General features: G+C 40.8%; 1 protein-coding gene across 1 annotated transcript; it reads right to left on the reverse strand.

Annotated features, from left to right (window-relative positions):
* Positions 1–485: 485 nt before the first annotated feature.
* LOC134023850 (soluble guanylate cyclase 88E-like) lies at positions 486–7355 on the reverse strand. Its single transcript, XM_062466208.1, has 16 exons — positions 7351–7355; positions 7070–7202; positions 6695–6869; positions 6509–6600; positions 6017–6274; positions 5528–5786; positions 5118–5243; positions 4914–5034; positions 4517–4646; positions 3980–4126; positions 3496–3642; positions 2891–3047; positions 2521–2630; positions 2310–2399; positions 2009–2127; positions 486–1837 (listed from the first exon to the last, which is right to left on the reverse strand). Exons 1-16 carry the CDS (start codon positions 7353–7355, stop codon positions 1474–1476), a joined length of 2433 nt encoding a protein of 810 aa, XP_062322192.1. The 3' UTR covers positions 486–1473.
* Between the last annotated feature and the right edge of the window lie 8401 nt (positions 7356–15756).

Below are 15756 nucleotides of genomic sequence, written 5' to 3' on the forward strand. Positions count from 1 at the left end.
GAGGAAAGCGAGAATCACTATTTTAATGTTAATTTACTGACTTCAGTGTGTGTATAGGGTTTAAAATAGGGTTTTTCTGAGCACACATTATAGTTCTGCTAGATGTGTTATTTGATAGGTGGGCGGGTGGCACATAGAAAGATAAGTCATCTTAACTCAAAAGGGATCAAGAAATTAATCTTATCGCCCTACATTTGACTACTAGTCATCTTCCTCATTGCTTTGGTGGAATGTGTATCACATGCAACTCTTCCTCCTTCCTTCATTTTTGTGGTTCTTCCATTGCTTCTATAATCATTTGATTGTGTTTACAGTTTTTTATGTCTTAAAAACTTGGCTAACCTTTTTACTGTAAAGAAGAATAGGAACAACAAACAAATGCAGAGTCATGTTTTAGTGACTGTACATCAAATTTTTATAGTTAAAATATATACTAACATAAAGGTAAGTGGGAAACAAATTATTGAGAAAATCATGCTAAATATCCATCATTATAAATAATTAATCTATATTCTTTTCTATTCAAATGTTCTAAAATCGTTGTTCATGCAAATAAAATACAACTTCTCGTCATATCACCCTGTGTACCAATCTGAGTGTGCAGTCTATTTTAATTGAAGAAAAAGAGACTTATATCACTCTCCAGAACATTGTTATGATTCCTCAATTGTAACATGGTCATATTAACGGAACAAATGTACATTACAGGTCTGTTTTCTCTTGATGCGTGACAACATGCAAAACATTAAACTTGAAGAACTGAAGTTGGGATTAAAAATGTATTACTTGTTTGAGTCTTGTTTCAAAAGCATTTGAAAATGTACCTCTTTTCCGCATTCATTTTCTATTCACAATTACTGATACTCGAGGCTTGGTGCCCAACACTTGTCTGAGATTAAAGTGTTACAAATACGGTTTAGGTGAATTTTGGGAGAAAATAATTTCTCAACACTTCAACGATATAGCTTCAATAATAGCTAAATTCCACTTCCACTCACTTTGGACCTAGTTTAGTATAAATGGCACAGGGGAGCATAAACATTTATGAAGATGCAAGACTCAAACAAGGAAAAGGAAGTAACATGAGAAGAATGGGGATTTTTGGGGTGTGTTTAATAAAGGCCATTGAGATAAAACACTGGCTCTGCTGTTCTAGGTTTCTCCCAGGTTTTGCAGGCCACTTTTGCCATGCTGTTCTCCCTGACTCTCATGTAGGAGAGACAGGGGCCTTGAGACCACCTATACACTACCTATGTATGTCTTTGATAGGATATGGTCTCACTGGCTAATTGTGTGTGGAACTAAATGGCAAGGCTGGAGTATTTTGTTTTGGAATTTCATGTTGCTATACTCTTTACTGTCCTGACCCATGGAACATATCTTGGGGCGTCGCACAACATATCCTTTCCTAACTTCACTCCTCACCCCGCCATCATTTTCCCTATAAGCATGACTTGAACACTCTGGCTGCTCTTACAGTATGCAGCAGGAAGTGCTACGCAAGGGCAGGTTGGTGGGTAGCTTGGCATACTGCTGCCGGAAGCTGTTTCTCTTGTTCAACACAGGGGCTGCATTCTCTGGCTTGCCCACTAGGGGTGCACTTTCCTGCACAGCATTGACTTGGGGTGCTTCCGTCTTAGCCCCTTTGTTGTTCTTAGTCTTTTTGGCTTTCTCCTTCTCCTGGGGCTCAGCTGAAACAGAGGGGGCCTCCGTGTTGCCTTCTCGCTGGGGTAAGGTTTCTGCAGGCATATCGGTCGGTGTGGGCTTTCTCTCCGCCTGCTCCTCATTGGGGATGTTGAGGTTAGAGGTGGAGCGCTTGGTGTTAGTGCAGGTGGAGCTGTTGGCACACATACACAATAAACAATAGGGGGGATGCTGCATCTGTCTACTATAGAAAGGTTGCTAATGTGGAGGTTTCCAACTCCAGTCTAACTTTAGTCTCCCCTTCCTTTCACTCCCCCTTTCCTTTCCTCTGTTCACCCTTCCTCCCCTCCTTTTCCCCACTCACCCATGTGAGCTCCTGTCCTCTGAGTCTTTCTGTTCACTGCTGTAGCGCAGCTCTGCTGGGGTCTTGAACGAGAGGTCTTTCTTCCCTTTCAGCCAATAGGTTTTCATTTGGCCTTTACCCTGGGTTTAAGCACAATCAAATATTGACTCTTACTGCTATTATTTACTTTCTGTAATGCCAGTGAAATGTATGTTTATGGACACAAAAAGGAGTATTACGAAACAGAATGCTATTGTGGTATGTTGTTTTTTTCTTCTTCAGTGTCAGTTGGCCCAGCATTCTTAAATATAAAAACTCTGACCTTGACAAATATCTTGCCCCTCTCCTCGATTATATAAGGCTCGTGCTCCAGATGATCCTTGGCGGTCTGGCTGATATGTATCTGCATACCCTTTATACACAAATAGTCAAAGGTTAAAGACTAACAGACAGTAAAACATTCAGTCAGTTGTACCATATACCTAAGCCACAACAATAACTAAAACATTGGATCTTGTGGCAGCATTCCTTACCACCCCATTGCTCTCCATGCGAGAAGCAGTATTCACTGTGTCTCCAAACATACAGTAGCGAGGCATCTTCAGTCCAACCACCCCAGCAACCACCATGCCTGAGTGAATACCTACAACACATAATCAAACAAATAAGTTACCAATCTAATTTCTTAATCTGGAAAAAAGATATACCTTGAACATCATTTGATAGATTTTTACCAGGGTCAGAAAGACCATACTGTAAATTCGGAATGCCTCATGTGTGTATTAGTATATTAGTGTTGGTGTCAATATAAATGGGCACTTTCGAACTAAGATGTCTTTTCAATGGAAAATCTGTTTATTTAGATGTCCAGCTTGTCTTGCTATTGTGTATCTTTGTGCTCACCGACTCGGATCTGAATGTTGTCCCCAGTGGAGGGGTCTTTGAGGTGGTCGATAGAGCTCAGCATGTCCAAGGCCATGTCACATATGTGGTGGGCATGGAATGTGGTCTTGTTGGGCACACCTGCTACTACCATGTACGCGTCTCGGATCGTCTCCACCTGGTAAGATTAAGTTTGGTTCAGACTAGCTGCTGAAAAAAAACGTAATTTTCTACATCAGTGTAACCACAGAACGGTTTAGTGTGGGGACGTTGGATTTGACAGTCAGCATAGAAATGCAATACAATGTGAATATAGTGGGTTTCCGGGGAAAAATCAAGGCCAAAAAGAATAATGGAAAAAGTATTGTGTATGTTGCTATTATTACACATGTATTGATTCCAAGTCTTAAAAAGAAATATTTCATATTTTAAAGATCAGAATCCTTGAATACAATAGAACATTTCTTGAATTTCCATTATAGGTTGTTAAAGAGTACCACCACAAATCTATTTAGGGCACAATAAGCCATTATCCCCTTTTTGAGACTGAAATTGACAATTTCAGAACAGGACATAACATATATAGGACCATATAATGGGATTAACATAGTCGTGATTGTTTTCACCTTGTACACGTTGTGCTTCTCACTAAGCGTGTCAAAGACAATGTAGATCTCATTGAGCATGTCCACCACCTGCATGGGCGTAATGTGGATGCAGATTTCATTGAACTTCACAACGTCGCTGAACAGGATGGTTACATCTGGGAAAACCTGGCAAGGAAAGGCAGGAACAGTCACCTTCCAGAGTTTTTAGCAGTTTACCATAACAGTTTAATGGGTATTTTTGGATCTGAGGAAGGGAAAGCCATGATACATATGGAATATAGGAGAGGTTTACGAAAAGGACTGAAGTAATAGCATGCGCTTTGTGAAATATACATATAATATATTTTTAAGATAAAGCCTGAATCATTGCAGGGTTCATTGGCCCTAATAGCAACAAAGAAAATACACTAAATTACAATACACTTCTCTGAAGTTTTCCAAAAGTTTTTTGGAACTAAAAAAGCAGTTGGTTTGCATCCATGTTGCAATGTCTGTCAGTTACCTGACAGGTCTCCAGGGCAGTGATGCCCTTCCTGAGACGGTCGGCCACAGCCTTTGGGATCATAGCATAGAGCAGGGAATCCCCCCTCTTTTTCTCTTCGTCCAGCTTCTTGATGATCTCCATCAGCTGGGCATACTTCTGCTGCTCCTGTAGTTGTACGCAAGGTTGAGAGACACTTGGGCATGTACAATATTCCTCAGCTTCTTTAGGTCTAAGCTTTTCATCTTATTCATGTGGCCAAACATTCTTCTCATGCACTGTATCGGTCGATGTGCAATGTAAGAGCCTATATTAGTGTCAGCATAATATTTATACAAACAGTATTGTGGAACCCCTAAAGGGACATAAGCAAAAAAAGTAGATGACTTGAATTCTTATTTATTTTTATTGAAGTTAGTCATAGTAGTATCAAGATCTCAAGAGACAGTTTCACATGTGTAAGAAAAGGGCATCTTATGGAAAATAGGTGGAACGTGCACGGAATGTTACCAGTAAAATAAATAACTGCTGTTCTTGTGACAAGAAGAAATATGTTACCTGATCCAGAGCCAACTGCAGTTCAGCCGACTGCTGTGTTCCAGCTAAGATGAGCTCTCTGCTAGAGTCATGGAGGTTTAAGTCGTTCACATATACCCCCATTTTAATCATGTCCTCCACGGTTTCTATGCTGCATGAACAAAGGGGAGTAAGAGGACAAGGCACCAGAATAGGAGAATAGATCAATAGAAAACAGTAGTGTGGGGCGGTAAGACGGTGTTGAGGTGACACATGTTTGTGTAACAGTTTTTTTTAACAGCATTCTAAGATTGACTGAATTTTAGTTCTTGATTCACAGTACCAGTCAAAAGTTTGGACACATTTTCCCATTCAATTACTGTATGTAACTGTAATTTATGTTTATATTTGTTTTCTTAAATATTGTGAAGGATCTTACATGGGGGTGGAAAGGAAGATGAGAGAGTCCCACTGAGGGACATACTTCATCTGGCCCTTCAAGTGGAGGGGCTTCTTCGGGGGTTCCCTCATATCCTCAAAGATGGTTTCACTGCATTTCCCTGGACATGATAAAGATCAAAACCTGTGTGTGATTGACATCTGAATGATTGAAGTGGTTTTTGAATAGAGAATAGATTCTCACCAGTGACAGTCTGGAAGGCCAGGAGCTCAATGTCCTCCCCTCCAGAGTTGGCGGAGCTGTTGTATTGAGTTAGGGCACCACTGTACTCTTGGTCCGTTCCCTTCATGTCCTCCACGGACTTCACATCTAACGGTTGTAGGGATAAATGACTGAATAAATGAGGAAAGAAAGGCTTCGAGAGGGGAAGTGAATCGATTCGTGAGTGAGTGAGTGAGCAAGCGAGTGAGTTATGACTGAGTGAAGGAGTTAGTTGTGAGTGCCTGAGTGAGTCCACGGCAACATGAGTGAATATGCAACTGATATGCAAGCAAATGTGTGAGAGACCAATACAACATTGATTTTGTAATTGTAATTGTTATCGATAACTTTATTCATCATCGTCTCATAGACATCTTAAATGATGTGTTGTAAGTCAGTTGAGTGAATGGTTGGTATGGAAAAACAAAGGTTGAGGTACTCCCCTTTCTTTTCGGCTGCCTGTGTGCAAAGTCGGAGTAGGGCATGGACCCTTGCCAACTCGGTACCTCTCTCTTCCTCTCGATTCACTTTCTCGCACTCCTCTTTCTCCTCAGGCTCCTCCTTACTCAGTTTTGGGATGTTGACCTTCTGTTTGCTCTCTACCACAGCTTTGGAGAGCAGCTCAAACACATTGTTCAAGTGGGTATAGATCTAAGGGAGCAGAAAATTGGGCAGAAAACAGAAATACTTCATATTAAGGTGTAATTCAAAACAACCATGTAACTACATAGCATTAGCTACAGATGGGTGTAGAGGTACAATATATTACAGTGAAACTTGATATGGGGGAAGTATAGCTTTCCATGGCCAAGTGGATGCTAACTTTGATGTTGTTTAGGTAATCACATGGAAAATTTAATTTTCTTTACTTCTAGACTTACATTTTCCCAGCTAAACTCCAGCATGGGTCGCACCAGGGTGAACTCCTCGTTGACCTTCTTGCCCTGCAGATCGGAGAAGACCTCCTTCAGGCCATCGCCGATGCGATACATGGTCATGTCCCGTCGGAAGATGACACTAAAGGGGAACATGTCGAAGAATATGCCCCTCTTCATTGGGAGCTTCTCATAGCCAGGGGCTGTCTTCTGTTGAGGCATGCGGTGCTTGAAAGCGGCATTGTCAAAGTTCATCTTATAGATCTGTGGGTGGATAAAGTACAGGCGATGGTAACTGCAACAGTACAGCTGTGAGGCATTAGAGTTAATCCAGAGGTGGTTTGACAATGGAGCTGATTGTATCACTTCAGAAGTGATACGTTTGTGTCAAACGACAGATCCTTCCAGATTTCCTGGTCAATGCAAACCTAAATCCTGTCCAGTCACAATGACCACGCACCATTGGCCAGGCAAAAATACTCCTTTCCTAATCCTTACCACATATGTCATTTTCTCAGTCTCCTCTTTTGACAGGATTTCCACTTCAATGTCTGTGTTGTAGAACTGTCGTCCCACTTGGGAGAGCTGGCCTGTGTCAGTAGAGGAGGAACAATCATCATGAGGAACCTGGCGACTCAAGTCCAAAATCTCAACCGTAGACCCGGGGTTTCCACTGTCACATACCTTTGACAAATTGGGTGAACCCTTTGCGGGTGCTGCGGTAGTGCAGCGTGAGGCTAGTCTCACACTCCTCCTCCACACAGAAGCTAGGCGGCTGCACCTTGGGGAAGGAGAAGCGGAAGTACTCGTGCAGGTTGTCCAGTTCATTGATGAAGTCACGCACATTACGCCCCAGCACCTGTCACAGATAGGAAATTATATATTCAGCCATCTTTCGTATTGGCTTGGATACATCGTACTTCAAATACAAACCAGGAAGTTTAATATGTGTGCGTTTGTCCTACATGAGAGTCTTGTATTAAATATTGAATTCATCTTTAATCAAAATCATTGTCATTTTTTATAGATTGCTCTTAATTCCAAAGGTTGCAAGGCCACCTTCAGAATCCTCTCATAGCCATAGTTGCCGATCCTCTTCACCATGTAGACTCCAAAGGCATACATCAGCTCGTCGTGGGTTTTTCCCAGTACCTCGCCAGCTGCCTTGGCTAACCGTAGGATGAGGTTGTCACTGTAAAAAAAAACAAATTCTACATCACAATAGGCACAGCTTTCTATGTTGCATTTACATCCAAGTTTACAACTCAAAATATATTTAGTTGATGTTAAAGCGACAGAAAGTGGGTTTGAGATTTGAAGGTTTGAAAAAAGTAACCAACATCATGGTGATTAATGTGAAAGAGCATGACGATGACCGTACTTGTACATCTGATGGCGGACAAACTTCAGATGGGGTATTTCTGCTCTGGCCTCAATCAGTCTCCATACATCCTCCCCATAGGACTCATTGATGTAATCATTTACTGCTTCCAAGTACAGGCCGTACATCTTAAGGGGGTTAGGGACCTCCATTTTGATGCCTTTGTTAACTGCTCAACTGAAATATTGAAGGACGAGAAGATAAGGACAAAGTGGGTGATTAATTATAACATTTAGGTGAACATAGTTTTTGTTATTTGAATTATAGTCTATTAAACCCATATATGGGTCTGTGGGACCAATTTTCCATGTTATTACAACACAGTATTTCCAAACATTATTGTGATACATTAGAAAATGTGTTATTTTCCAACACTTTATCACAGTAAAATGCAAATTGAGGGTTCAGTTACAGAAATTATGGCTGTATTGTTTAAAAAATACAGTAATATTGTGAGTCCATCAAACCCGCAGACATTGGGTGAGGACCAATAATATGAACACCACACAAGAATTGAAACCTATTAACACACACTGGTCGATAAACTAGCCTGTTCAAGATAGTTGTAATTGAAAAAGAAGCACTACTAAACTACATCACCAGATTTTATCTTTGAAAATCAACCAGATCTCGTCCAATACATGGGATTACGTAGAAGAACACATGAATGCAGAATAAGCATGTTTCTTTAAGCATCACAGAGGATGAAAAGACAGGTGTCCTTACCTGCAGTGCGTCTATGCCGTGTAATCCAGGAGTCCAACTGTTCCAGCCTACGCCACAAACAATTCTGGTCCCTGCTGAAAGCCAACACCTGCTTGTGACACCCAGCCTCTCCTGACACTCCTCTGTCAGGTCAATAGGTGGCCTGGGTTAAAATAGCAGTGCCAAGGCATGTTTCTGGCAGGTAATCAAAGAAAGAGGGGTGGTGATGAATGTACAACACTAGTCAAACAAACTGTACAGAAAGACTTAGCAGGCTATTATCATGTATGTGAGCAAGTTTCTTTCCTCCAGGTACACTCTATCACTTTCGAGGATAATGTTGTTTATTGTAATTTGTTTAACTACATGCTCTTCTGGTTCTACCCATTGGCACTTATTTGCTTTTCACACTGCATGCTTCATGTTTTGGCTACCCGCAATGTTTTTGGGGCTATCTCGTTGTTTATGATCATTGACCTATGCACTTTTTGTAAAGCTCTTTCTTGTAAGGCGCTTTGGATAAAACTGTCTGCTAAATGAATAAATGTAAATGTAAGTTATGTATGCCAATAGAAAGGTGTGTTGGTCGATTCAAGGGGATCTCTTGTGAGGGAATTTCCCTGTTATAATTCTGTTACTGTACTATATGTGTTACAACTATACATTTTACATCTATATTTATTTCCACTCATTGACTTCAATTAAGAAAAGTATTATATTATCGGCATGCATTGCATAATAATATTTCTTAGTGAGGCCAATAGGAACTTAATGTAACAGACCTAGATTTGAATATTCCTTTAGATAAGCAGCATATTCAAGTGAACGCTTGGATGTGTCCTCCCAGATAACATTTTCTTTGTGTTTTGACAGCGCAGAATACATTTATAAACAAATTAAGTGTTCTATTATAGAGTTAATATGTTTTTCTGCATCCTACATGTTTTGCATTAATAAGAAGAAATAAGCACATGCCAATGACATGAAAATAATGACACAAAGTACATGAAGGAATAGTATATGCATTCCCAAAAATATGGCTTTTTGGACCAAAGTGACTTTGACTTAAATATTCATTCACTTATTTGAACCAGAAATCACAAAGCAGTAAAGCAGGCCTCACCAGGCACAGTGACCAGGTAGAACCTGTGGTCCATATTAATTTATTCCTCTGATTTCCACTGGAGGACACTGTTACATCACTTGCACCACAAGATGGAAAGTTGGCTCAAGGTAAGGTGAGATAGATTGAAAGCCAAAGAAAATAGATTGCTTCCACCTGCAAGCTCTGTCCACACTGTATGTGTAATGACAACTTAGCAATTTGATCCTACTGTATATTTTCTGTGTAGAATTTACTCCCGCTAAACCTTTTAGTCCCATATTTGTTATCATAGAGACTGTGCCAAATTGAGGCTTGCATATATTGTGTTTTGAGCAATAAAGTTTTACGTCCAACCACAAATGATCCTTTTCCCATGACCGTGTACACCGCAATTAATAAAAGTATGTGTGTTTTCACCAAAAGTAACTAGTTAGATAAGTGGGGGGTCCTTCCACACATACTTTGCCTGTTCCCCAGGTTCTCTGTCCAGGTGTTCCAGCCTTATTTAATGGCTTCTTGTACGGTGTGGCAGCAACCCAGGAGGTCCGTGGCTGGCTCTTAGCTTGGAAATGGAGGGAAGATAACCAGGTGCTGATGGTGCCAACCGCTTCTCTTCAGATAGATGCCTTGGGCAATTTTATTGCAGGGGAAATTACTCATCTTATCCAGCTTTAAGTCCAGATACATCTCATCCTTTACTAGGTCTACTTTAGATTGTTGTGAAGCCCCCCATTTGAAAGCTAGTGTACAGCAACATTGCGGTTGCATATCCTTTGATGTACACTCTCTTGGTCTGACCCCCCACTAGGCAAGAAACATACACACACACACACACACACACACACACACACTCTTCTACCCTTTCCCTGTCTATTCCTCACTTGTTATCTTTCAAGGGAGTTATCAGGCTTAGCTTGTGAATGATTTGATCTGTAGAGAGTACTGGTGACAGTGCAGGAGATCATGCATACCACATTCAGCACCAGCATAAAATGTAGGTTGAAAGATGGCTTTGCATGTGTTCATCTACAGCATCTGAATAGGGGCCACAGACTGCATGTGGATATGTACACTGACTGTCATGTATTGTAATGAGGGTGGGACTGGGACACAACAAGTATTGTAAACATTCGACCTTGCCAAACTAGGAACATGTTAGCTGCTGAATGCATATATTCCTGTTTACCCCTGAATAGCTGCTATATATGGATGATTCACTGGATACAGCAAATGGAAATCTCCGGCTCTGGATGTGCTTTTACTTTTGCATCCCTGTGCTTGAATACCTAATAGGAGTCTATCTGTCTCCAGCCTTCCTATATCTCTGTCTCCACCTTCAGCGCATTCCCTGCACAACAATGTGCCATATTTCTCTCCTGTAATCCCATGATACCACCCTCTTATTGGTTTTTACTGTACACACAGCAGTAGCTGGGGTTGTGCTACGTTAGGTGAATGCTAACAACGGGAGGGTGACTCATTGTGGATCCTGGCAGAGGGGCTAGCTCTCACCACTTTAAATCTCTCTTTATTTCTTTTTGTCCCTTTGCATTCTTCCACTTTTCTTTCTTTGCCCTAATTTATTCCTCTGTTTGTTTCTCTATCTCTATCATTCCTTCTAAATCCAATCCCCAATCATTTACACATCCGTATAAATTTGTTTGTCTCGTTTTCAGTCCCTTCGGTTACCAGCTCACTCCCGCTCCCATACTCTGACATTCCAACTCATTCACCCTTCCATTCACCACCACATAATTGTTAGACTGATATCTGGCCAGGTTATTGTGGAGGGGCCGTATTAAAACTCACAGGCCTAGCCATATCTTCCATTGCTGACTGCATTAGTCTAATTGAATCTTCTGACACAGTTTAAAACCATACTGCTGGGCGGTCTGTTACTCCTTTGCATTGATTTCTATGTGCCCCAGTGTGGTAGAGATAATAGTGTTGGACAAATCACAGTTCTCATTCAGTCTCTCCCCCAAGGGCTTTTCAGTAGTCTGCAGTAGTACTACAGGCCTCTTGGAGGTGTAAATTTTTTTGTTAAATCCTAACAAAGGCAATTGTAAAATGAAGGGGAAAAACAGACTGCTATAAAAAGAAAGTGAGAAAAAATTCCACCATCTGCATAACAATATTCCATTAACTTTGCAAGGCTCTATAATGGTACATTTATGCATTCAGTGCCTTGAATATGAAATGAAATTATTGCAAGGGGAGAGGAAAGTAGCCATTTCCTCTTTTCCAATTTTCCATCTTTCCTTTTCTGCCCCTCGCCTTATCATGGGTGACACTAATCCAATTTCTGTCAGGCTTGTGACAGCTCTAATGTGGTTTGTATACTAATTTGTCCCTCCCTGTGTATACATGTGCACGCACACACATGCACTGAATAGACACACACACACACACCATTGTGATTTTTCCATCATCCATGTGTTATATGGATGATGGGAGTCAGGTGGCTGAGCGGTGAGGGAATCGGGCTAGTAATCCGAAGGTTGCCAGTTCGATTCCCGGTCATGCCAACTGACGTTGTGTCCTTGGGCAAGGCACTTCACCCTACTTGCCTCGGGGGAATGTCCCTGTACTTACTGTAAGTCGCTCTGGATAAGAGCGTCTGCTAAATGACTAAATGTAAATGTAAATGTAAATATGGATGATATATATATGTCAGTGTTATCAGTCATGGCTGCCACTTGGTAGGTAATTAGGTCCTTCAGGGCAAAATTACCTATACTGCTAACCTACATAAAATCATATTGACAGTCTCTTTGACACTGTGCGGAGGGAATTCAAAAGAGAAGACCCCTCTTTGGTACTGTTGCCATTTTTCCTTGGTTAAAACATAATCATCTCCTCTTCACAACTTTCCAAGACATATACAAAAAGTAGAAGTCTGCTTATGTTTTACCTTGGGCCCAAAACCAATCCATGTAAAATAAGTGCAGAGTAGCATATTACAGACATTTATCAGCAGACATTGTCTCAGAGGATTTTTTGTTTGTTTGTTTGGATGATAACCAATCAAGTTAACATAAGTTTTTACTAAAAGTTATAATATATTATCAGTCATTTTGTCATTAAAATAATGATGTAATCCCACTAACACGATAGGACATAATATTGTCCTATTGACTCTGAGGTGAAAGAGGTCTCATTGACATTCATACTATCATCAGGTCTTAAGCAAAACATGGAAATGCATTTTTTGTTTTAACTATGTCAAAGGACCCATCATGGTGTATCTATTCAGAGCACAGTTGTTTACATCAACTGTATTCAAACTAGAGACAACATAAAGTAAAAAACATCATAGTGAATGGTGTGGTGTAAATCGTTTAATTGTATCATGTAGTACACCTGTATAGAACAATCGGCAATTCTCCCCTCATGTCTCATTTGTCCTTCCCTTTGTCACTTGTTTGTATGAGCATTAATTAGCTTTTATTATGTCTTATATTGCAGGTGACAGTCTTATCAAGTCCTGCTGTTACAATATATTCACTGGTTCTCAAATGTTATAGCTACTTTTCTCCCTCTGGGTCAACTAGCACAGCAGCACAGAGCAGGACCGGTTAGTTTATAGCCTTTGAGCCCTGCAGCCCTTCCTGTCTTTGAATTTTAATTACGTCCCCCTCTGCTGGAGACTGTTGTACATCACACCCTTTCTGACAGGACTTGGATCAGCATGTAATGTCTCTAATCCCACTAGAAGGCCTGTCCTCTTGGTTGGAGTCTCAGTTTGGCATTGGACAGGCCTTGTTAATCCTTGGCAGCTGGTTTGGATGCTGGAGGATTCTGCTTCCGGATGTTTATTCTCTGCACAGTTGGTTTCTTTTCCTCTCTTTCGGCTTTTTGATGGCAGTTAGGTATTATTGGACAACCTGTGGTCAAAGCTATTTGGTAGATTAACAGGTGAGATTTGTACTGTATATAGTTCAAATAAATTGCCAGTGATTACTATGAATACTAAGCTCAGAAGCCTACAGTAATTCGCTTTTAACAGTTTACGGTGTGGTTTCTTGTGTTTGGCTTGTGAATCCCTGAACATGTCTCTCCATGTGGTTGATTTTGGCTCTGGTTACCAAGTGGCAAATCTATGCCCAATCATGTGTGGAGCCTGGTTCCTTCACGCAGGGGGAAATGGAAACCAGATTGTTGGTCTCTTATGTAGAATTCGGCTAATGAGGAGCCTGGCAACATGCTTGCCCATATGACAGCTTCCAGCCTAATCCTTGTGCTCCTGTGTGGCCTTGTGGCCTTTTTTTTAAAGCTCAAACCTTAAGCTCTGCCATCATAAAACACCCACTGTTTTACCAATTGTAAAGAAGAAGAAACAATTCTGCACAGCAAAAATAGCAAAGTGATTTCATTTAGTTAAAAGTAAACAGAAATATTGGAGAATTATTTAATACATGCACAGTTTGGTAACTGTAGGGAAATATTTGGAGTTTGTACACAGTGCCTCAAAGTAAGCTCCAGTAATGAGTTTTGTTGCGGTGGGAAGAAAACAGACCCAAGGGAGAATAAGGAGGCATTGATTTGTGTACAGTGTGTAGTATTTGTGTTTTGTATGTGTGCATGTATGCATGTTTATGTAATTATTTTGATTTAACAAGGATATCAATTGAGAAGGACTCATACTGTACCTGGATGTAGCTCCTTATTATAATTATAGTTATTATTATATTATTATAGCTCCTTATTATTGTCTTTCATTGAAAATAAACATAGGCTAGCCTGGACAGAGACAAACAGATTGAAATGTAAAAACACGTTGTTCCTTCCCTTGTGTTCTCTTGCCTCATGCAGCGCAACAATAATTAATTTACAAACAATCAAATCGCATCAACCTATTTATAACGCATTACCTGAATTATAACAATCTTTGGTCAGTTAAGGCCATGGATATATCTCCTCTAACCTTCACTAATATCTGAGGTCTCAGCCAACTAATTACAATCATTATTCTAAAGGAGAACCCCTAAGCTCAAGAACAATTACAATTTCAGACTCCGATTGCAGTCGGAGGGCCAGCATTTAGGAAGTGATTGCACCCCAGAGGATGGACGTCTCAATCGATCAACTCAAGTGTGGCTCGGTGAAAGCTGTGCGAGAGGGACTGGCCTCTCATTTCCTCAAAAACCCGCTAATTTGTTATCACCTGCGATGTTCCTCTCCTCCCTGTGACCACCCAGCCTAGCATAATGCTGCCACAGGCGCAATGAGATTACCACCAAGCCTGGCCCTCCCCGTACACAAAACAAATGTAGACCTCCAGCAGCAGACAGCGAGGGAGAGGATGTAACTAGATTTTCAGACCCCATTGTCTTGCAGTATGCTGGGTGATGAGATAAACTGAATCTGGCGGGGGTGCGCTTTTCCCCACACCAGTGCCAGATGCTTGCAGCATGCCAAGGCAGCCACGTGCCACCCTCGCCTCTCCACCCCAGCCATGCGGTGCCAGATTGATGCTCAATCTGTGCATTAATGTGGCAAGTCTCATCTTTCAGATGATTAGCATTCCCATCTACTCTTCTGTTTTGCCCTCAGTGAAGGAAGTCAATGTGTTACGGTCCAAAAAGCCTGCCTCAAGGATGCCATGAAGAAGACGATGGCTCAGCATTTTATAATTCCCACACTCCAGCCTATCTGCTCCAGTCTATTAACATGTCTTAAGCATTGCATGCGCCTGAGAGAAAGTATTGAGATAGAAAGTGAACCAATCCCTCCCTTCACATTGTCAAGACCATACGGAGAGGGCTTAGAATTGAGTTTACTGTAAACGCTGATCGGGATGCTCAGCCCTGCTCCAGGGCTTTATCTAGTATCAGGCTGGTATCAGAATCACCTGGGGCCAACATGAACTACATCTTTTTAAGGTCAAGGCTAGATTACATTTCTGCAAGCTGTGTAAATGTATCTATTCCATTCTGGGCCGATAGAAAATGTATCTGTACAACAGCAGGCTTTCGTTCCTTTTTTTCTCTTTATAGAGAGCACGGTGCAGTATTCTTCTGACTGCAAAACTAAAAAAAGATTTACTCTTGTTTAGCAGATTCAGGCCTGTGTATTCTTCAGACTGGTCCTCACGAACCATATGTCTACTAACATCTTGGACAGTCAATTTTAATGTACCAACATTAACATTAATCTATATTAAATAGCTAAGGTGACAATATATTTTGTCAACTGTATTATGTAGGTAATATAACATTTTCAACCCTTTATAATAAATGCTATGCAGCTGATTGCAATAAACCATCAAGTGCGTCTGTGTATCATCAATGGCATAATATATGACCTTTCCTTCATTTTATCTTCATCACTTTTTCTTGCTCTTTTTCCATCCCTCTTTCTTTTGCAATGCAATTAACTTCACTTAAAATTGTTCAAGTGGTTTTTATTGAGAATCAGATAGCTACTGTGCCCTAGGCTCTGTTTAATATTTCATCTACAGCTGTGGAAATCATTAGATAAGATTCTCCATTTGCATGCAATTTCTTTAAGCGATTCTTCCAACTCACCAAAAATATAGAAGAATCAAAATGC

The sequence above is a fragment of the Osmerus eperlanus genome, chromosome 7, assembly GCF_963692335.1.
Source record: "Osmerus eperlanus chromosome 7, fOsmEpe2.1, whole genome shotgun sequence".
NCBI classification, from domain to species: domain Eukaryota; kingdom Metazoa; phylum Chordata; class Actinopteri; order Osmeriformes; family Osmeridae; genus Osmerus; species Osmerus eperlanus.